This window comes from Phocoena phocoena, chromosome 4 (genome assembly GCF_963924675.1).
Source record: "Phocoena phocoena chromosome 4, mPhoPho1.1, whole genome shotgun sequence".
In the NCBI taxonomy this organism is placed as follows: Eukaryota; Metazoa; Chordata; class Mammalia; order Artiodactyla; family Phocoenidae; genus Phocoena; species Phocoena phocoena.
In genome coordinates this window covers 100,678,548-100,701,727 of record NC_089222.1, presented here as the reverse complement: position 1 = coordinate 100,701,727, position 23,180 = coordinate 100,678,548, and the positions used below count along the sequence as shown (strand labels likewise).

At 38.7% G+C, this 23,180-nt stretch overlaps 1 protein-coding gene across 1 annotated transcript in view; it reads left to right on the top strand.

Annotated features, from left to right (window-relative positions):
• The window catches only part of EPHA6 (EPH receptor A6), an 862,400-nt gene that overhangs the window by 828,213 nt on the left and 11,007 nt on the right, over positions 1–23,180 (top strand). The window contains exons 15-16 of the mRNA XM_065876020.1: positions 2,430–2,579; positions 22,319–22,512. Coding sequence (XP_065732092.1) covers positions 2,430–2,579; positions 22,319–22,512 — 344 coding nt within the window. The remainder of the gene's footprint in view (positions 1–2,429; positions 2,580–22,318; positions 22,513–23,180) is intronic.

Here is a 23,180-nt window from a genome sequence, read left to right as displayed (position 1 = left end):
GAGACTGCTGCTCTTGCATCTGCTCTGAGGTCACATTTACAGATTTGGTATTTATTCTCTGGAAATGTGGCTTCCATATTTGAAAGAAGCCTGAGCCTGACTTAAGTGGCTTCAGAAAGCAGGGCCACAAGCCCGAGGAGCTTCAGCCACAACACACACTAAAACAAAGGCTGCGGCACTGTGAGTGCACGAACACAAGTCGGAATAGCCTTGTCCCTCCTGCGGCATAGACCACCTAGTTTTTTCAGAACACTGTGTTCTGTTGGATCATTTACCATGTTCCCATTTCTGAATTTTTTTAATGCCCTGGGTTAAGGGTTGCCAAATGTAGTAAATAAAAATATAGGATGCCTGGGGCTTCCCTGGTGGCACAGTGGTTGAGAGTCCGTCTGCCGATGTAGGGGACACAGGTTCGTGCCCCGATCCGGGAGGATCCCACATGCCGCGGAGCGGCTGGGCCTGTGATCCTGCGCGTCCGGAGCCTGTGCTCTGCAACGGGAGAGGCCACAGCAGTAAGAGGCCCGCATACCACAAAAAAAAAAAATATATATATATATAGGATGCCCAGTTAAATTTGAATTGCAGGTAAACAATGAATATCTTTTTAGTATGAATATGTCTCGTGCAATATTTGGGATGTACTTATACCAAAAAATAATTCCTGTATGGGACATACTAATACACAAAAAAATATATTTGTTATTTATCTGAAATTCAAATTTAACTGTGGGTCCTATATTTTATCTGGCAACTCTACTTCGGGTTTAAGAATGAATCCTCCCCTTCCCGGACTCACCACCCTCTTAAACTTCCATCACCAACTTTGCAAATTTAACTTCCTGCTCTTAATTTGGTGCTGCCCCAAAAGGTGAAAACCCCAGGTTTCAGGCTCCCTTCTGTTATACTACTGTGATATACGGTTATAGATACTCTGTGTTAAAACATGAAAGTTAGTTTTCCCCCCATGCTGAAATATTTGCATCTTTATATCAATGTTCCACAATACTACTATGATAACATTAGCTGACACTATGTGCTTAACAGTGTGGGGAAGAGTCTCTAAATCTCTAAACCTTGGGCTCAGTCAGCTCACCTGTAAAAGGAGGGGACTGAATTCAAGGTATTTTCCCCCAAGGTTCCTTTTAAGAATTCCTTGCCACAAGTCTTTAAAGTGAGGTTCTGTTAATGTTCTCATTTGCCTTGTGAAACCGAATTATTCCTATTGCGGGTGAATCTCTTTTCCCTTCAAGTAAGTGGCGTTTAGATTACTAAATAAGTAGTGTTTCGGTTACTCGATTAACGGCTTCCTCTTTAAAGATGTTCGCCCTAAATTCCTCAAGGGCCAGAGAATGCACCCTTTATTTCCCTCCACCCCATTCACCCTAACACCAGACTTTGAGCACAGCGGGTGATCAGATGATTGTGGTCCTGAAAGTGATGATAATGATGAAACAATGCCATCGTGGTGGGTTTTCTGACTGTCGAAAATCATTTGCTGGGAACAGAAGCCCTCTCCGCGGGGTAGGAGACCGCCGTCTGGAAGCCGCTCGTTGTACTCTTCCGCCATCTAGTGGTGCCAGGGTTGCTCTCCTTCGCTCAACTTGCTGTTCGGAGCTGCAGATTTCAAAAATTGTAAATCAAATGCGTAAATAGTTTTATTCTTGTCATTAGAGTAAGAAGGGACTTATAGAGTGTTTTGAGAGATAAAGTGTAATGTGTTGGTAAAAAATAAGTATAACGCAATAGCTGACTTTAGTACCTGAACAGTATAGACTAAATTCACGCAATTTAGTCTCTTTAATATGTTCAAATGTTAACTTGACCATAGAACAAAAATATAGACTAAAGAGTTCTAAGGAAGATATCTTTTTCAGGGGCTTTTGTATAATGTTCAAGAATTTTTAAATTTCAAAGAAACGTAATCGTAGCAGATGAAAAAGAGCGAAAGGGAAAGGAAATATAGTTCTGATAAACGTTAAATTGTTTAGAGAAAAGTCTCAATTCTGTATTTAACCATTTGACTTCAATTAAGCTAGAACTTATTATCATTATTATTTATACATGCAGTACAATGTTTAATGAGTGTTGAATGATATTTAGCTTTAATGTCCTATAATCTGGCACATTCTTCAAACGGCATGATAGTGGATTTAATTGTGTGATTCTAAAGTGAAAATAAATTTCTCGAATGAGTGAAATAAAATATTTCTGAAGTGTGACTTATGTCCCATTAAAGCTGTTTTCACTGAATAACTATTATAGGAAATATACTTCTGACATTTTAACATTATTCTGGTTTCTTTTTATTTTTATTTAAAACGCCAATGCAGTGTTTAGGTCTTTCTAATGGAATATATTTAATTGCAATGCCACTTCAATCTTTAATACACTTGTGACCCAACTGAAAAAGTCTCCAATTTGTTTTCCAGGGTGGGAAAATACCCATAAGGTGGACAGCCCCAGAAGCCATTGCCTACAGAAAATTCTCCTCGGCAAGTGATGCATGGAGCTATGGCATTGTCATGTGGGAGGTCATGTCCTATGGAGAGAGACCTTACTGGGAAATGTCTAACCAAGACGTAAGTGCCACCCATAGTTAAACTGCCATTTTATGAATGCAGACATATTAGCATTGATGGGGAGATATGCCTTTTGCCCTCACTCAAATTAGCCCTTATCTTCCTGAGAGTTGTCAGGGTCTGTGGCCGAACTTGAGCAGCCTTTCACTCTGAGCTGTATTTGGTGTCATGAGGGCCAGCTGATGGACTTTGTCACGTAAGTACCTGATCTGTGTCTTACATCTGATACTTGCACATATATCACTCTAAGGTAGTGTGACTGTGCTTATGCAAGAGCCTTGGCCTAAAACAAAAACCAGTGAATAATGTTTACTTTTCATTTCTTCCTTAGAGCAATTTAATGTACCACTATAAAGAGCAAACTAATTTAGACTAGATATCCCTTAGTAGAAAAAGATTGAATGCTTTCAGGCAATGTATTATCAATATGTGTCATGTAGTATGGTTCTTTTGAGATACATGACCCTCTTAGCAATCTGTTTTGTTTCCGTTTTATCTGTAAAAACTACCTTGGTGGCTAATAATACTATAGAACAGGATGGTTAACACACATTTGACCTCTATGGACTGTCCAAGGTAGTAGAGACGGTAGTCAAAATATGCTAGGATCCTGACAATGCAAGTAAACGTGCTGTCAGAGCTGCAAATATATTTTAATATCCCACTCCCTCATCCCAGAATTGAGACTTTGTCTACTCGTTTGCTTCCTCCAAGTATCGAATGGTTTCTGAGACAATGGCAATGGGAAGTCAGCTCTACTGGGATTCTGAATGTTCATGAGGGGAAACAAAGGCTATATGACTATAGAAAAATCCCTAAACACAGTCAACTCCTGTCACATCTCTTCTCTGTTTTCCATTCAATTACTTGAGCCTCCCCTCCACACCTCACACTCATTACTTTACCCCCGCCTCAAGTTGTCCAAGTATCTTAAGGGTTTGTTCAGTGACAGAGAAGGTCTATCCCTTTTGAATGCCAGACACAGAGAAGACTAGGTTTTGGTTAGCTCACCATGGCTATTGTTTCTCCCTGCCTTGGAGTGTTACTTTAGAAGCTGAGTCCTGCTCAGTCCTGTGGGTGCCTACTGACTCCGCAGAGAATACCAGGTCCAGAAACCTACATGGCAGCAGGTTCAAGGTCGTAAAACACTGCTCAATCTTGCTCTTTAAAGCACATCATCAAAACACAAAGCCAGGTGGCTCGGTCCTGCAGAACATTTGCCCTTAAGTACAGAGTATGCCATAATCAGCAGCCTTTCCTCCACTCCCAACACTTAGACTTTTTGGATCCAGGTCATTTGCCTAGAGTTTACTGTCTTTCAGGGAATATTATTTGAAGGAGCTCATTGCTCTTTCCTGTCTCTGGGCCTTGTTTGGGGCAACTTGTGACCACCTCTCCAGCTCTTCTTAAAATTGAATCCCAGAAGCAGAAATTCGTCCCTTCTCTCCCAGAAAGAACTCATCTTTCTTTCACCAATTATCCAAGGTAATAGAAGCCCTGGATTCAGTCACCATAATTCCTGCTCCACTCTTAACCCAAGATAATGCTTGCCTGACTGTCCTACTTTGACGTGACTAAAATAGGCCATTCAAGCAGATCTCTAGAATAAAAAGTCCTCCTCCAGATGAGTTAAAGTCTTCACTGCACAGAAGAGCCCTCAGGTCAAGTACCCTCCTTAACTGGTACTCCATTAATCCTTGTCTTAACCTGTTTCCTGACAGATGTAAAATAAAAAATTGCCTAACTCAGAGGACTCCAAACTTTACTAATAATACATCCTTGCCAGTAAAAAGTTCTTGAGCATTCACAACTGACACATGTATACTTATTTTCACATTGTATACAAGTACTACCGTACTAACGTATTCATCTTTCATTAAAAAATATTCATTGGGTGCCTTCTCTGTTTCAGGAAGCGGAGATACAACAGAAAACAAGTGTTACATCTGGAAGGGACCATAAAGATTATCTAGTCCAACCCGAGTTGAACTTGGTTATGAAACTGAGGCTTAGAGAAGTGACATGATTTCCCTAGAGCCAAGGGAAGTCTTGGGAAGTCAGCTCTACTGGGATTCTGAATGTTCATGAGGGGAAACAAAGGCTATGTGACTATAGAAAAATCCCTAAACACAGTCAACTCCTGTCACATCTCTTCTCTGTTTTCCATTCAATTGCTTGAGCCTCCCCTCCACACCTCACACTCATTACTTTACCCCCGCCTCAAGTTGTCCAAGTATCTTAAGGGTTTGTTCAGTGACAGAGAAGGTCTATCCCTTACTAGGTCTATCCCATAGTAAGTGCTTTGACAGTGATATTAGAAGACAATTCTAATAACCTTTTAGAAGACGTTATGGGCAAGGAGAAGAGAAGAGGGGATAACTGCCTCTTTCATGGTGGTTTAGTTCACAGTCTATGGGCCAGTGATTTCTTGCCCTCATTGAGTTTATATTCTAGCAAGAGGGAAACAGACTTTAAACTAAGTAAATCAGTAAAATATATACCTGATAATCACTGCTTTGGGGGAAAAAAGCAAGAAAGGAGGATAAGAAATGCTAGGGGTTTGATTTTAAATATATTATATATATTGCCAAATACATTTGTAACAGTCATTTCATTATGGCCATAAAAGTCATAGTCATTCTTATTAGACATGCATAAATAGTCTTTCTTACAATAGGATGAGACAAATAAACATAAAGAGAAGTTCTATTATTTTTCCTGCCTCCTGGATTATCATCTTGCTGCCTGGGGTACATTGTACCACCAATTTGGTAACCACGGCCATGGTTATGTAGACTATAATTCAACAATGAAAGTGCCTCAGTTTCATGACCAATAAATACAATGAAAGGACTAGGTTAAATGATTTTTAATATCCCTTTTAACAGTAACATGCTATGGTTTTATAATCTCTGGAGAAATAGTTTTATCATACTTGTCTCAGCAAAGGAATGATTCAGATTGTTCTTTTCTCAAGTTTAGGAATCTCTGTGGAGATACAAGAAATCCGATAGGACTTCCACAGAGCAGAGCATGTACAAGTGAAGATACCAGACTGCAAGACAGATTTTCTAGGAGAGCAGCCTCTGAGAGAAAAAGCCCAAATGTGTAGTTTCCAACACAGACCCCCATGTAAATTGTTCTTAACTGTTGCCTAGAGTAGTCCAAACCCTGTTGTCAACTCCTCCCTTCATGGATCGTGCCCAACAGTTTACCCAGCCATTCTGGCCATGTGTGTTGATGATCTGTGTCCAAGATGACCATTTACAGAGCCATTCTGTCTATTAAACCTCATTTGGCCACAAAGACTATATCTGGAATCAGAAGAAGTTGCTGCAGCCAGGAATAGACCCCTGGACATTAAGCCCATCCTCATTCATTCAGGGTTGCCATTGCCCACAGCACAAGGCTGAATGCTTCCTCCGCCCAGAGCTTGGTTGTTCTTCAAGGACCAGGTAAGGACTAAGCTGGTTATTTTCATGGTCTTTGAGTGGCTACCAAAGAATATGCAAGCAGGAATCTGAAAAGAGGAGAACAAAAAGTTCTGGGGAAAATAAATAAAAAGCCAAACCCTCTAGGTCCTCAGATCAATACAAGAGGAGAGGAAAGTCCTAAGAGCTAAAATCTTTTCTGTATCTTGTGAATATTTTTTGCTGCTGCACTAGAGTTGAAATTCTGTTTAGCTTAACATATTGGAAGTCAGCGTATCTGTGACAGATCCTGAAACCAGAATTTCTGTTTGGAAGCAGAAATAGCTTAATCAAAACTTTCCAAGCTGCTCTCTCCAAATATGAATTATTTCCTGTTTGTCCTGCATTTCACATGTTTGATCAAAGTTCAGTCTCGTGTTTGACTTTATGCAACCAAGGTGTATTTTAAATAAGGAAAGTCATTTTTAGACAGTAAAAATTCAACTATCCTCTGTTTTAATATTTTATATTTTTATTACATTTTGGTGAGTTTAATTTATGGGCTTAGTTAAATATGGAATGTTAACATGCTTTAGGATTTTAAATGAGTTTAGGAAATTTCAGATAGTTTTCATGAAATAGTTCCTCCATTCTGCAGACTGTGGCATATTTCATTGCAATGAATAATTCTGAGTTTGCATAATCTATTTTTGTGAATAATGTAATGATTTTCCCAAAGGTCAGTGGTAATGTACATTAGGACTGTACATAAGGAAATGAGAAAACACAGAGTACCCAGGACTAGTCCATAAAAGACATACCAAACATAACAGTAGGTGCCATCTGCTTAGCCTTTCAGCAGTTACTGTTTGAACACATGCCAGTCACTGGGCGTGTGGATGGGGATGGAGAACTAGAAAATCCAGCCCCTGCTGCCAAGGAGCCCTCTGTGTAGGCGAGGAGATGAAGTTCTGGCATTTCTAAGTCTTGCCCTTGCCCCCAAGTAGAATGTACACTCCTCAAGGGTAGACCTCAGGCCTTCTTTTCCTTTTTAATATAAACGACATTGTGTGAATGCAACATCGCTATTTTTTAGAATATGCCAAAAAAGCATGCATACTCTATTATTCAAAGTACTTTTGATTATCAATGACAGAAACTCAATGTGAACTCACTTAAGTAAAAATAATTTTTTTCATTCATGATACTAAGAAGGCGTTGAGCAGTGCTATATCTCGGGGATCGGCAGGATTTTTAGTGCTTCCCAAGCACTAGGTCCATTGACCTCATGTTCTCCTGTTGCAAAGGTCTTCTTCTTTGCTTTATTCTTCTTTATGCTCCAGGGTTCAGCATTCCAGCTTAGCCACCTCAGCAGAATGAAACCTTCTCTCTGTGAAAATTCATACACCAATCCCAGAGAAGACTGGTTGGCTGTGTTAGGGCTCTACCCAACTCTGAACCAAAACCATGCCAGGGAACGGACACTATGATCGGCCCAGCAAGGTTTAGGTACCAGCATGTGCATTCGGAGGTGGGTGGAGCACTGTGATTAGCAATTTCCCCATAATCACATGGAGTGAGGAAGGAAGTCCCCAAAGGAAAGCAGTTGTGCTGCCAGAGATATACTATAGTATTCTTTTCTGTGCGTTGTTTTCAAGATCAGTTTTATTTATTGCAGTATCAAATGGCACCAAAGTATTAACTCTGTGCATCATTATATTCTACTGCAGCAGCAGGTGTAATGGAAAGATCATGAGAGCTTTAGAGCAGGGTTTCACAGCCTCAGAACTATTGTCGGGCCAAATAATCCTTTGTTGCGGTGTGCGGGCAGGGGTGCTGTCCTGTGCATCTTTCACATCAATCCCGGCCTCTACCCACTAGGTGCGAGTAGCACCCTCCCAGTCATGACAACCGAAACTGCCCCCAAACATTGCCCAGTCAGAGATGGGGTATAAAAATCACTCCCAGGGGCTTCCCTGGTGGCGCAGTGGTTGAGAGTCGCCTGCCGATGCAGCGGACACGCGTTTGTGCCCCGGTCTGGGAAGATCCCACATGCCGCGGAGCGGCTGGGCCCGTAAGCCATGGCCGCTGAGCCTGCGCGTCCGGAACCTGTGCTCTGCAACGGGAGAGGCCACAACAGTGAGAGGCCCACGTACCGCTAAAAAAAAAAAAAAAAATCACTCCCAGTTAGAAGCCACTGCTTTAGAGCTAGAAAGATTGGGGTTGAAATCTCAGCTCTGCAGTTCACTGGCTATGTAATCTTAGGCAAGTGGTTACAGCTTTCTGAGATACTGTCTATAATGGGGTCCCAATTACTCAACTGCAGGATTTGAAAAAGTGTGATTCTATAATGGGGTTCAAAATACTATAATGGGGTTCAAAATACTATAATGGAGTTCAAAATACTCAACTGCAGGCTTTGAAAAAGTGAAAGATAATATATATAAAGCGCCTGGTACGTAGAAGGTATTTAATTAATCAATGGTAATAATCATAGCTTGCAATTTCTGAATTTATTATGAGCCAAGTATTTTAGGATATTGGCTCATTTAATCCTCGAAATAATTCTTTAAGATAGATACTCTTTTTACTCCCATTTGTAGATACGAGGCTTTCTAGAAAGTTTAAACAACTTACCCAAGGTTACTAGATGGTTAACGATAGAACTGAAGTTGAAGCCCCCTACTTACTCCTAAGTGTGTGCTTTTACCCTCTGAGCTATACCATAGAAGTCTAATTTTCAAAGGAGTCTCCATACCACGCAAGCTCTACGTAATAAGATCAAAGCATCTTTAATTATGTATGCCACTGTGTCACAAGAGAAGTGTTTTCATTGTTTCCTGTCAGCAAAAGAATGTGGATTGACTCACTATTGTTTGGAACTATAAATCTTTTCTGCAGTATTTTTTTTTGTCTTGATGTTAAAAATTTATAAAATGTACTATATTTATTATATTTCTTAAAAATATTTAAGGCAGTAGCTTAAAATAAAATTCTAATCATCAATATATTGAGCCTATTACCAGAAACAGGTCACAGGCACATTGAAGGTGTATAGTTCCTTGCTGTTTTCTAGCATTTTTTTCTTTCTTTTTAAGGTATTGCAGGATAATGTTCTATGTTATTTTCATCCAAGTTCAAAATAATTGTTGTTTACTACATAGTAGGAGTACACTGTAATGCTAGGAGCTACACTGGCTCCAAAGAGGACACCAAGGGCACTGCAGTTCTTACAACACTTACACTGTGTAATGTGCTTAAATGAAGAAAATGCAAGCAAAACATGAGCAGCAGGCAACATTAAATAATCAAATCCCCACAGAGCTAATATGTAGAAAAAAAACTAGCACCACATAAATGAGAGGCAACTTAGCTCAAACTAATGATCTGAATGCAAGACTGGAGACTTGGATTTTGTTTGTTTTGTTTTTTTCCCTGACATGCTGCTGTTTTAGAAAAAAAAGAAAGAATGAATGAATGAAAAAGAAAGGAAGGGAGGGAGGAAGGAAGGAAGGAAGAAAGGAAGGGAGGAAGGAAGGAAGGGAGGGAGGGAGGGAGGGAGGAAGGGAGGGAGGGAAGGAAGGATTCACCTTGAAGTAATTTGAAGCCCAAATGCCTTCTAGGTATGGTATCATTTAGGTATATGCTACTCAGCTAGTTCAGTTTCCCAAAAAGAGAACCACTATGAGAGAACTTCTCATTTGAGGTTTAGTAGAAAACATAATACTGCCTCAGTGTTTTGGGGTTTTTTTCCTCCTTACTTTTCAAAAGCTTTTATATAATAGTGAGTTTTGCTTTAGATTGCTTTCTGAAACTTACCTGAAGAAGAAAATTAGAGTTCAGCTTTAGGGTACTTTTTTATATAGATGATGTGGTTAGAAATAAGCTTTTGACCTTACCTGAATTGATCCCTCTTTTCAAAATTTGAGAAGGAAGAAAATAACCTTTTACCATATTTTGTATTTGTCTTTTTGTAATTTTATAACCTTTCTCAATTATAGGTCAGTATTTCAGCCAAGAATGGTGGATGTGAGAATCCACTTACCTCAAATGCAGTATAATTTTATGACTCAGAGAGTCCAGTCATTTCCAATTTTTGTCACTGATTAGGTTTTCCAAACTCTACTTTATTATGTAATGGTCCTTGTGTAATGATCTGTGTAAGATACAGTAAACTGCTAAAGGCCCATTCCCATTATTTCAACCTTCCATATTACAGAGGGAATTTTTACACTTGTTTGATTATGTTTCTACCAAAGCAATTTTAAAAATGACCTTCTTTTTCTCAATTTTTCAATAATTCCTACTATTGGTACACAGGCAAGGGCAACATTTTAATTAAATACATACTAATTACACTAACATGATGCATGTCTGTTACAGAGGCAAGAGTAATAGAGGATATTATGAGATTCAATCAATCACCATTGTAAGTAATTCAAATAGTAAGGTTTCAAGTAGAGGAAACCAATAACCAGTATGCTACTAACACAGTATAATTTTCAAGAGAAATATTTTTTTCTAAATAACCACAAAGCTAGAAGATATATACATACCAGCAACATTCTCATAAAAAATTAATTATACCTTCAATTTCTATTTGGAAGAAATTTACAGTCTACTGCTCTTATAATTTTTATAATTATTTTTTTCTCTTTAAAGCGTATTTACAAAGAGGGATTTTTTTTTTTGGCCAATTAGGACAAATATCTTGTTTTTATTATGTTCATCTTTAAAATGTAGAAAATGCCAGATTGTTACAGTAAAGGAAGTTCTTTTAAAATGCTAGATTCTATATCTTTTTTTTAAACATTTATTTTTTATTGAAATATAGTTGAATTACAATGTTGTGTTAATTACTACTATACAGCAAAGTGACTCAGTTATATATGTTATGTATATACATATATATACATTCTTTTCCTTTATGATTTATCCCAGGATATTGAATACAGTTCCCTGTGCTATACAGTAGGACCTTGTTGTTATCCATTCTGTATATACCATCTGCTAATCCCAAACTCCCAATCCAACCTTCTCCCAGCTCCCTCCCTCTTGGCAACCACCAGTCTCTTCTCTATGTCCCTGATTCTGTTTCTGTTTCATAGATAGGTTCATTTGTGTCATTTTTTAGATTCCACATATAAATGATATCATCTGGTATTTGTCTTTCTTTTTCTGACTTAGAATAATAATCTCTAATCGCATACATGTTGCTGCAAATGGCATTATTTTGTTCTTCTTTGTGGCTGAGTAGTATTCCATTGTATATATATGTACCACATCTTCTTTATCCATTCATCTGTCAGTGGACATTTAGGTTGGTTCCATGTCTTGGCTATTGTGAATAGTGCTGCTATGAACATAAGGGTGCATGTATCTTTTTGAATTATAGTTTTGTCTGGATATATGCCCAGGAATGGGATTGTGGATCATATGGTAACTCGATTTTTAGTTTTCTGAGGAACCTCCATACAGTTTTCCACAGTGGCTGCATCAACTTACATTCCCACCAACACTGTAAGAGGGTTCCCTTTTCTCCACACCCTCTCCAGCATTTGTTATTTGTAGACTTTTTAATGATGGTCATTCTGACTGGCATGAGGTGATACCTCACTGCAGTTTTGATTTGCATTTCTCTAATAAGTGATGTTGAGCATCTTTTCTTGTGCCTATTGGCCATCTGTATATCTTCTTTGGAGAAATGTCTCAAAGAGGATATTTTAAAATCCCCTTTTCCTTTGTACTCATAAACTGTTTTTCCATAGCTTTCCAATATTTTTAGTGGGCCCAGGAAATATGTTATTAAAGTTGCCTATTATCTTTCTAAAATTGAAACGATGCATCAATGAAGAAATATATGGTTTTTTCCTAGAGAGTGCTTGGGAATTTGGGCCTGAGTTTTAAGAACATTGTCTTCTTAAAGAAACAATTATTTCAGAAAAGTAGATTTGAAATGTGTGTTTATATTTCCAAAAAGTATACTTTGTTGAGGGGAACTGGCATAGTAGTGAACATCATGGTTCCCCATAAGAACAAAAAATTTTACAATTTGTGTGGAAACACAAAAGACCCCAAGTAGCCAAAGCAATGTTGAGAAAGAAAAATGGAGCTGGAAGAATCAGGTGCCCTGACTTCAGACTATACCACAAAGCTACAGTAATCAAGACAGTATGGTACTGGCACAAAAACAGAAATATAGATCAATGGAATAGGATAGAAAGCCCAGAGATAAACCCATGCACCTATGGTCACCTAATCTATGACAAAGGAGGCAAGAATATACAATGGAGAAAAGACAGCCTCTTCAATAAGTGGTGCCTGGAAAACTGGACAGCTACATGTAAAAGAATGAAAGTAGAACACTCCCTAACATCATACACAAAAATAAACTCAAAATGGATTAAAGACCTAAATGTAAGACCAGACACTATAAAACTCTTAGGGGAATACTTAGGAATAACACTCTGACAGAAACCACAGCAAGATCTTTTTTGACCCACCTCCTAGAGTAATGGAAATAAAAATAAAATAAACAAATGGGACCTAATTAAACTTAAAGCTTTTGCACAGCAAAGGAAACCATAAACAAGATGAAAAGGCAACCCTCAGAATGGAAGAAAATATTTTCAAATGAAGCAGCTGACAAGGGGTTAATCTACAAAATATACAAACAGCACATGTAGCTCAATATCAAAAAAACAAACAACCCAAGCAAAAAGTGGGCAGAAAACCTAAATAGACATTTTCCCAAAGAAGACATGCAGATGGCCAAGAGGCACATGAAAAGATGCTCAACACCACTATTAGAGAAATGCAGATCAAAACTACAATGAGGTATCACCTCGCACCAGTCAGAATGGCCATCATCAAAAAATCTACAAATAATATAAATGCCGGAGAGGGTGTGGAGAAAAGGAAACTCTCTTGTACTGTTGGTGGGAATATAAATTGATACAGCCACTATGGAGAACAGTATGGAGGTTCCTTAAAAAACTAAAAATAGAGTTACCATATGACCCAGAATGTACCCTGAGAAAACCATAATTCAAAAAGACATATGCACCACAATATTCATTGCAGCACTATTTACAAAAGCCAGGTCATGGAAACAACCTAAATGTCCATCAACAGATGAATGGATAAAGAAGATATGTGGTACACATATACAATGGAATATTACTCAGCCATAAAAAGGAATGAAATTAGGTCATTTGTAGAGATGTGGATGGACCTAGAGTCTGTCATACAGAGTGAAGTAAGTCAGAAGAGAAAAACAAATATTGTATATTAATGCATATATGTGGAATCTAGAAAAATGGTACAGATGAACCTATTTGCAGGGCAGAAATAGAGACACAGACATAGAGAACAGACATGTGGACATAGGAGAATGGGGAGAGGGGCTGAGATGAATTGGGAATTGGGAATTGGGATTGACATATATACACTACCATGTGTAAAATAGATAGCTAGTGGGAACCTGCTGTATAGCACAGGAAGCTCAGCTCCATGCTCTTTGGTGACCTAGATGGCTGGGATGGGGGGTTGGGAAGGAGGTCCAAGAGGGAGGGGATATATGTATACATATAGCTGATTCACTTTGTTGTACATCAGAAACTAACACAATATTGTAAAGCAACTAGACCCCAATTAAAAACCAAAACAAAAACATCATGGTTCCCCAAATCTTCCTAGTCTTAGTTTACTGGGATATAGTCTGTCCCTATCTGGATTTTTGTCTTTCTGCACCAGGAGCCCTGTGGGAAACAGTCCTTTCAGAGGAAGCCAAATCTAGATCTGGACGCTACAGAACTTGGAGATCAAGAGATGTTACCAGAGGTCCTGCAGATTAAGCCTTCAGTTTCACTGACTCTAGAAACATAGCTTTTTGAGCTGAAAAGTGCAATCACAAGTACTGAATCCAGTTTCCTTTTCTTAATGAGGAGACAGAGACTTTCCTAAGAGCAGAGCTTGTTTAGGACAGCGATGAAGTTCAGGTGACTCCTTCACTAATGCTCTTTCCACTACTTAAAAACTGAAGCATGGGGCTTCCCTGGTGGCGCAGTGGTTGAGAGTCCGCCTGCCGATGCAGGGGACGCGGGTTCGTGCCCCGGACCGGGAGGATCCCACGTGCCGCGGAGCGGCTGGGCCCGTGAGCCATGGCCGCTGGGCCTGCGCGTCCGGAGCCTGTGCCCCGCAACGGGAGAGGCCGCAACAGTGAGAGGCCCGCATACCGCAAAAAAAAAAAAAAAAAAAAAAAAACTGAAGCATGGTTGCTTAGAAGGTGTTAATTATCTCAGTCTCAAGAAGTGTGACTTTTGGGAATTCCTTGGTGGTCCAGTGTTTAGGACTCAGCGCTTTCACTGCTGAGGGCCCGGGTTCAATCCCTGGCTGGGAAACTAAGATCCCACAAGCCATGTGATGTGGCCAAAAAAGAAAAGGTGTGACTTTCAACTGTTAGGGCTAAATATTTTCCAAACCATAAATCATATCATCAGCAACCTTTTAACCTATGAATCCTACACTTCATATTTTCCCCCATTTTGTCCACTCATTCAACAATCTGAAAGGTGGTAACCTACTAAGGGCAAGCACTCTCCATTTTTATAGATCCTTGACATTCTATTTCAACTTCCAAAAAATGAGATTAGAGAACTGTCTTAAGTGTAAGGTTTTAAGAAATTCTTCATCTTAAAGTTTGAAAGGAAATCTTAGGTTTCCATGCCCTAATGATTTAAGTTATAAATTAACTTCGGAAAAATTGTTTTCTTTCTGTATCTTTTTCTTTCATCACTCTGTCCCCCTCTTTTTCTAATGTACACTGAATTTCATTTGGATTTTGATTGTTTTTCACTGAATTATAAATTCTGTATGTTGAAAAATATTGACTAAGAAAATAGGTATAATATTATAAATGTTATTGACTTAAACTACTTCTTTCCTTTCGTTTTTTCTTTTGCCTATGCAGACACAATCATTATATTGCATATCAGGAAAATACATTACCAGTGTTTTCAGTATTACTGTTTTATAAACCTAAATGTCCTAATATCTATAAGTAATCATTATCACAAAAAGTAAGGATATACCGGAACTCTTTGCTTCACCATCCCCCTTCAACCTGAAATTAAGGTCGATGAATTGAATTTATCAACAAAACCATCATGAATATTTAGAGGGAAGATAGAAGTAAAACCATTTCACAGTCCATTTACTAGTGTACATTTCAGCCCTTGCTAAAATTTTGAGACAGTTTCTTTTAAAATAACTTTTTAAATAAGTAAATTCAATGTGCTTCTCTTTAGGAGTTGTTTAGCAGTGTTATAATAATGTGATTCCCTGCACAGCCCAAGCAGTCTTTGTTCAATAGTATTGTTCAGGGGTATCTCAGTGTCTTCATATTGACTGTCTACTCCTTGTTTGCCTAGTTTAATAAAAGGTGCACATTGCCTGCTTTGATTCAGAAACTGTCAACACAATTGGAAAACTCATCAGATTCAGCAAGAGCAGAACAGTCTGCTACGTGTCCCAACTGAGCCTTGTGTAGATTCTAGGCTGCTAAAAATTGCAGTGTCATCGACAAGGAACCAGTATGATCTACTTAGAATAACCAGCCAGGTTTTAGATGATAATTTCTGACAGAATCTAATTTCTTCTACCTCTGCATAGAAGTTATCACTGCAGTCATTTTCATATTTTTTCACTTTGTTTTAATTTTCTTCTTACATTTTAAAATAAGGGTATAACCTTGTATAACTCTTCTCCAAAGGATGACAGGCTACAGCTATCATAAAACCATACTGCTAACAAAATTCTCTCTAGTTAATTATCACCCCTTCATATCCTAAAACAATAAACCTCATTTAGTCTTTTAGACAAAACACCCCATATGCTCCTGGCTCCCTGTCAGTCCTTGACTAGGGAATCAGAAATACCTATAAAACAAAACTTCCCACAAAAGACATGTTAATGAAGATAAAGGTTAATATAAAGCTTTCATAGGTCACATATATGACAACTGGAGCTCATTCTTTGACTTGACAAGGCATTGTTTTAGATGCTGGGAACATATGGGAAAAAAACAGTTCCTGATCTTGAACTCGGCTTGCCCAGCTGAGAGACTGCAAGTGTTTTGTAGTGGCCAAAGCAAAGGGGAAACAGCATGCAGCAGAGGTGAGGACTGAGAGCCAGGGTCATGGTGAGCCACTGCAGAATTTCAGGAACGTGCACAGTTTCACATCAGCAGGATTGCTTTGGGTGCACTACGGGAGATGATTGAGGGAGGAAAAGGGGAAACAAAAAGACTAGTTAAGCGGTTGTTGCAGTGATCAAAATGAAAAATAAATCATTTGAAGAGAGGATTAAAACTGGAGCAGATTTAAAATATATGAAGGTGGTGGAATCAACATGTCTTAAGTTAATTTTGAGCACCCGGAAAGGCAAAGGCCCAGATGACTCCCTGGTCTCTGACCTAAATCACTGGAAAAAGAATGGGACCATTTTCAGAGGACAGAAATGCCAAAGCAGGGGCTTTCCTGGTGGCACAGTGGTTAAGAATCCACCTGCCAATGCAAGGGACACAGGTTTGAGCCCTGGTCCGGGAAGATCTCACATGCCGCGGAGCAACTAAGCCCATGCACCACAACTACTGAGCCTGTGCTCTAGAGCCCAAGAGCCACAACTACTGAGCCCACGTGCCACAACTACTGAAGCTCTCACGCCGCAAGTACTGAAGCCAGCATGCATACAGCCCGTGCTCCGCAACAAGCCACTGCAATGAAAAGCCCGCGTACCACAATGAAGAGTAGGCCTGCTTGCCGCAGCTAGAGAAAGCCCGCACGCAGCAACGAAGACCCAACACAGCCAAAAATAAAGTTAATTGATTAATTAATTAATTTAATTAATGCCAAAGCAGGAACAGGGTTAGTTTTGAACAAAAACAATCATGGCACCTATATGACAACTTTATGAAGTGTTATGTCCCATAGACAATAGATGGAGAAATCTGGAGAGAAAGCTGAGCTGGAGCTTCAAGCATAAAAGTCATGAGCAAGTAGGTGAGAGGGAAAGCATGGAGTGTGTAAATGTGTAAGAGAGGCTCAAGAGCTAATTCTGGGAGAATGAGTCAGGTATGTGGCTCAAGACTCAGGACAGATTTTTCTCTACCACTATCATGATTCAGAGGCTACCACGGTGATAATTAGTCCATTCTGCAGGGCATTATTAGCTATGTGATGTTGACCCAATCTGTTCATTAGTTTGAGCTTCAGTTTTCTTACCTACAAAATATGTAGAACCACACTCACATAGGTATCTTGAGATCTAAATAAGGTAAGCTGTGTTAAAACACCTAGCCCGGAAATTGACATATAATAAGCTCTCAAAGTTTTATATGTTACTTGAATCTGAAGCCAGAAAGATCACAGAAAATTTAACTCATGGTCACTCCAGCCCCAAAATTGCTCCTCCTCCTTTGTCTTCTATCTTTACTAGTTGACCAAGCCAAAAACCTAGAAGTCATTCTTCTCTTCTCCCTCTACTTCCATACCCAATTTCACCCTAATCCCGCATTCCTGTCAGATCAGTCTATTTCTTGTACCCCACGTCCACTGCTTTTACTAAGACCATCCTGACCTCTCTCCTGGATCACTGCAAGCCTCCTTCAGGCTTCCCATGCCCTCCGATGCAGCCAGAGTGAGCTTCCAAAAGATAAATCTAATGTCATTTACTTGCTAAAACCCTTTGCATAAAGTCTGTATTTATAGCATGTAAAATCATTCATGATCTCAAGAAATATAGTTTTTACTTAACCTTTGAGCCTCAAATCTCACCATTCCTCTCTTTGAAGACTCTATTCTAGCTGCAGAAATCTACTTTCATTCCCTGATCAGGTCACATCTCCTCTCTTGGACCCATCTAGTCTAGTCCACCCTGCTACCCTCTACATTCAGTTCACCTCCTCTGAGAAGCCTCCCCAAGGCTGGGTTAGGTGCTCCTCTGAAAAGCTTCCATAACTCCCTGTTCTACATGGCACTTACCATATTCAGACTCCTTGGTCACCTTCGCTAGATTATACATTTCCTAAAGACAGAAATATTTCTTACTCATTATGTTATCCCTTGTACACGGTATGCTCAATAGTATATTTTAAGTGATTAATATATATGTTTGGATAAATAAATTAAAAATCCATTAGAAAGCTGTTGTATCTTTTAACCATCTTCGTGAATCATATTGCTTAAAACTCTTCTCTAGCTACCTTCAAAACCAGAATTTTTACGTGTGTGATCTTCAACAAATTAAACCTCTCTGTGTTTAAATTCCTTGTCTGTAAAATGAGGCTAACAATAGTACCTACCTCATAGTATTACTGTAAGGATTAAAAGAGTTGATGCATGTAAATCATTTAGAAATGGAACCTGGAAGTTTCCAAGAGCTTTCAGTAATTGTTAGCTGTTATTATTATTGTCACTGTTGTTACTGTTATTAATATTTTCCTATAAGGTGGGAACTTCAGGTTTGACATCTGTCATGAACCAGGGCTCGGGACATATTTCACAAAGTCACAAGTTAAAGAACAGAGGAAGCTTTAAAGCCAGAGGTCAGCAAGAAGCAATGTCATGAGTCCCTGAACTTCCCACTCTCCCCACAGAAAGGCATTCTGGGACCAGACACGTTGCTGAACACATTATGGATAAAGGTTCCAGGTGAAGGACCACACTTTCTTGTCACTCTGTCTCCTTACAGGCCAATCATGAGAGCAACTTTGTCAAAAGAGAGTAAACAGCCTGCTTGACACCAAGCAGGCTAGATGTGAGTGTCAGCTGTTTACAAAGGAGTTGTCTGGAAAAGTCAGCTCCCCAGCAGCTAAGGACGTTTGGGTCAATGGGAAATAGTAAACCTTCTGGACAGGAGTAAGAAACCACCAGTCTTTACAGGAAGCTGACGTTGGGTCCAGTGCCCTCTGTCTTAGACAAGAGCAAGGCCCAATCTCACCTGGCCATTGTCTAGCCAAACCAGGGAGAAATTATATCATTTTGAACAATACTACTTGATGCCCCCGTTTTTTATTAATATTTCCTTCTGAGGTGCTTCAAATGCTGTCATGCTTCTGCTTTGAATCCATCTTGGGTAGCTTGAGACTCCAGGTTTTCTAAGAGTCTGCTCTCTATCAAGACAAATCCCAGAATTTCTTCTAATAGCTTTTGTTTTTGTCAATAACATTTATTAATGTATCAGGCACCATACTAAGGGATGAGAATACAAAATATAGGGACATAATTCCTTCTTTTATGTATGTTTAGCCTGAGAGGAAGCAGATCAAATATTATAATACAATGTAACAGATGCAATAATAGAAATGTGTGCAGGACTCAGATGCACTCAGAAATTACTCTGTTCAGCCAGAGATTACATTTTGCAAACTATGAAGTAAATATGTTTTTGATTTACCCAGAATATAAAGCTTAGGATCCAAGTAAAAACATTGAAGCCCAATTAGCAGATGTATAACAATAGATAAAATGGTAATCATCACTCCTAAAATTACATCAGTTGATATAAAATTGGAGAGGAAGATGTTATCATGAGAACTGAAAAGCATTCCTGGGGAATGGCCAGAGGAAAAGTTTGGAAGCTAAAAGAAACAAAGTTCAAATTTCAGCTCTGCCAGCTATGCTGTGTGAATTTAGGCAAGTTTCCTAACATCTCTGAGTCTAAATTTTCTCATTTAAAAATAGGTATAATAATAACTACCATATTGAGTTATTTTATGCAGTAAATGAAGAAAACTATGCGAAGCATCTAGTGCATGATGCTCAATAAAGGCAGCTAATTTTTTTCTCAGACTATAATAACTTCACTTGTCATCCATTTTATTCTATGCACTTAAAATTAGGTAACTGTGAAACCGACTAGAGAGCTCTCCTGGGGTGGGATTTTAAAGTCTTTCTATAATGGAGTTCTATCCTATTTTTCTTAGTTACTTTTCAAAACTATCCACAGTAGTTTTGATGCATTATAAGCATTTTTATACACATCCTGTTTTACTAAAATGTGTTGCAAAATGTCTTAAAATTCAAGCCTAATTGGTAGCAAAAGTAGTCAGAAAACAGGTAAGAAAAAATCCTATTCAATAATGGAATATAAAATGAACAGAAAAAAAGCTAGTATCCTGACAGGTTAAAGTGTTTTGGTCACAAAGACACAGATGGGATTATGAGACATTCCCTATTACTAAAAAAGCTAAAGCTTAGCAGTTAAGAGGTTCCTGAAGGCATATTTTTGCTTCTTTTTACAGACTGCCTCTAGCATAAATTATAGATATTTTACAGTCATGTCAAATAGTGTCAATTAAAAAAGAAATTAAAAGGAGATGTGTTTTTTTATTATTATAGAAAATGAAAATGTGTAGATGGTGGTACAATAAAGAGAGCACTGATAACAATATTTACACTTACATTTTTGTATTTCTGTTGTTGGCACAGGGAAGAGGTAAGCTTGTATTGTTTCTGTCTTTAAGTATTCGTCTGTCCCTCAATTTTCCCACATCAAAAATGGGGGAAATATCAATGGAAAAGCTTGGGTCCTAGCCCACCAGGCACCTCCATTTTGAGGGGCAGGGGAAAGATGCCTACACAGGACCATAAGATGCACCTTTTAAAGGACTTACATTTTTCCTCACAAGGTGGCATTTTAGAGAGGGGGGGCTGTGGATTTCAGAGAGCCTGCCCTGCTTTAGGCAAATCCTGAGCAACAATCCTTTAAAAACCCTCCCAGAGAACCACCTAGTCTATAAAAATGTGGTTCCAGTTCAGTGCCTTCTCTATGCAAAGTTTTTCTTTTTAACTGTTTTGTTAAATTTTAACAATTGGGGAATTTTGAAAATGGCTTTACACACTTCCTTGCCTTCTTAAAATAAAAGCAGACAAATGTTAAAAAAAAAAAAAAGAAGGGGGTAAATAAACCCTTTCCTTTGTCTTCCTCCCAGAGACGATGTAAGAATAGTCACATGAATACCTTTGAACACTTTATTAAAAAATAAGCTACATAAATTCCAGGTCAACTTTATTGCATTGTTAGGAAATTCCCAGTGGGTAGTATATTAAACAGAGAAATAGATAAATATCTTACCTTATCTTATATGTGATTTCCTAAGTACAATACAAATAATAATAATACAGTTATGGCTTATCTTATACAGCCAAAGTTAACTTTGGCTTCTTATCCTGTCCCTAAAGCTACACTGTCCTATAGAGTAGCCACTAGCCACATGTGGCTATTTAAAATTTAATGTCAATTAATTAAACTAAAACTAAAAATTCAGTTCCTCAGACTTACTAGCCACATTTCAAATGCTCAATAGCCACATGTGACTACTCGCCACCATGTTGGACAGAGAGAACATTTCCGTCATCATGGAAAGTTCTATTGGAGAGTACTGGCCCAGAGGATACTCAGGCTGATTGTCCTGTTGCTCTGTGGCCTTAAGCTGGGCACTGATAGCATTTCAAAGATTAAATGACCTTAGAAGTTCTGAAAGGACTTCATAATCACATCAGTGTCAGACTAAGGGAAAGACAGAAGTAAGTGAAGAAGAATTAAAGAGGCAGGGACTTCCCTGGTGGCACAGTGGTTAAGACTCTGTACTCCCGATGCAGGGGGCCTGGGTTCGATCCCTGGTCAGGGAACTAGATCCCACATGCATGTCACAACTAAGAGTTCGCATGCCACAACTAAGGAGCCCACGTGCCGCAACTAAGGAGCCCGCCTGCTGCAACTAAGACCCGGTGCAACCAAATTAATAAAATAAAGAATTAACTAGACAGTAAAGAAGAAAGAAGGAAGGATGGCTACAAAAAGAATGCTCACTGACATTATTATAAAGGGATAAAAAATGAATCAGGAATTCAGTGCTTCTGCAGAAGTACAGTTTTACTTAAAACATTTGTCACATGTGGTTTGTATTAAATGCATCAATCTTAGACTAAATTTCTGATGTCCTAATTGGGTTTTGAGGCATTCCAGCTAAATCACACAAAAACTATTTCTGGACATTGGGATGAAATTTAACCTCCCATATGTATACCACAAATTTTAAAAACATATTTTTCCTCTCAAGGGGGGTCAGCAGATGCTACGAAGATACTTGCAATTCTTGTTCACAACTTTCGTATTTATCCTCGTCTGGACCACATGTACTCACAAGTAGTTTTCATGCTTACCAATGTTTTGGCTTCCACTTCCTCTATAAAAGGAATTATAACTTAGCACATGTATTACTTGTACCCAGAAGTAAGAGAATAACCTGTGTATGTTTGCATTTAGGTCATTCTGTCCATTGAAGAAGGTTACAGACTTCCGGCTCCCATGGGCTGTCCAGCATCTCTACACCAGCTGATGCTCCATTGCTGGCAGAAGGAGAGAAGTCACAGACCAAAATTTACTGACATTGTCAGCTTCCTTGACAAGCTGATCCGCAATCCCAGTGCCCTTCACACCCTGGTAGAGGACATCCTTGTGTAAGATGCATACTGTTGATTTTTCCCCTTGACAATCATAATTTCTTTCAGGCTGTAGACAAGACTAACAGGTAAAGAGGAGAAAGTTTGCCTTGATAACTGTCTAGTTGTCTACCTTTTAGAATATTCTGTATAAACCATATTTTATTTATCAGCTGAAAAAGCAGTTTATTAACATTTAAAAAATGATTTTTTTCCACAAGAAAACAAGTTCCCCTTTCCTTTTGTCCATATCTAATCTTTCTGAATCACTTTTTAAATATTTTTTCCTGTGTGGGTCTATGGTATTTCTAATTCCTTTCTTGACTTACTGATTTTCTTCTTACCTTTATAAGAAGAAAATCTTATGTGTGTGCATGTGTGTGTGTGTGTGTGTGTGTGTGTGTGTGCAGCCCCTTTAATTTTCTTGTCCATTCTATATTCCTCTCTTTGAAATGGCAAGCAAGACAGGGGCAATTTGTGAATCAGCCAGGAGCAAGGATGTCTCCTGCTGATATGATCACACCCAGCTGTTGTTACCTTCCATTGCTAAAACCAGAAAAAGACGGATGACAAGACAAGAAAATGAAAGCACTCATCCACCATTTTATAAAAGTCAGTAGCGTTGAGAGATCTACCTACTTCTCTCTGAAAAGCAATTATAAGAGGGAGAGTAGAAGAAAAAAAAA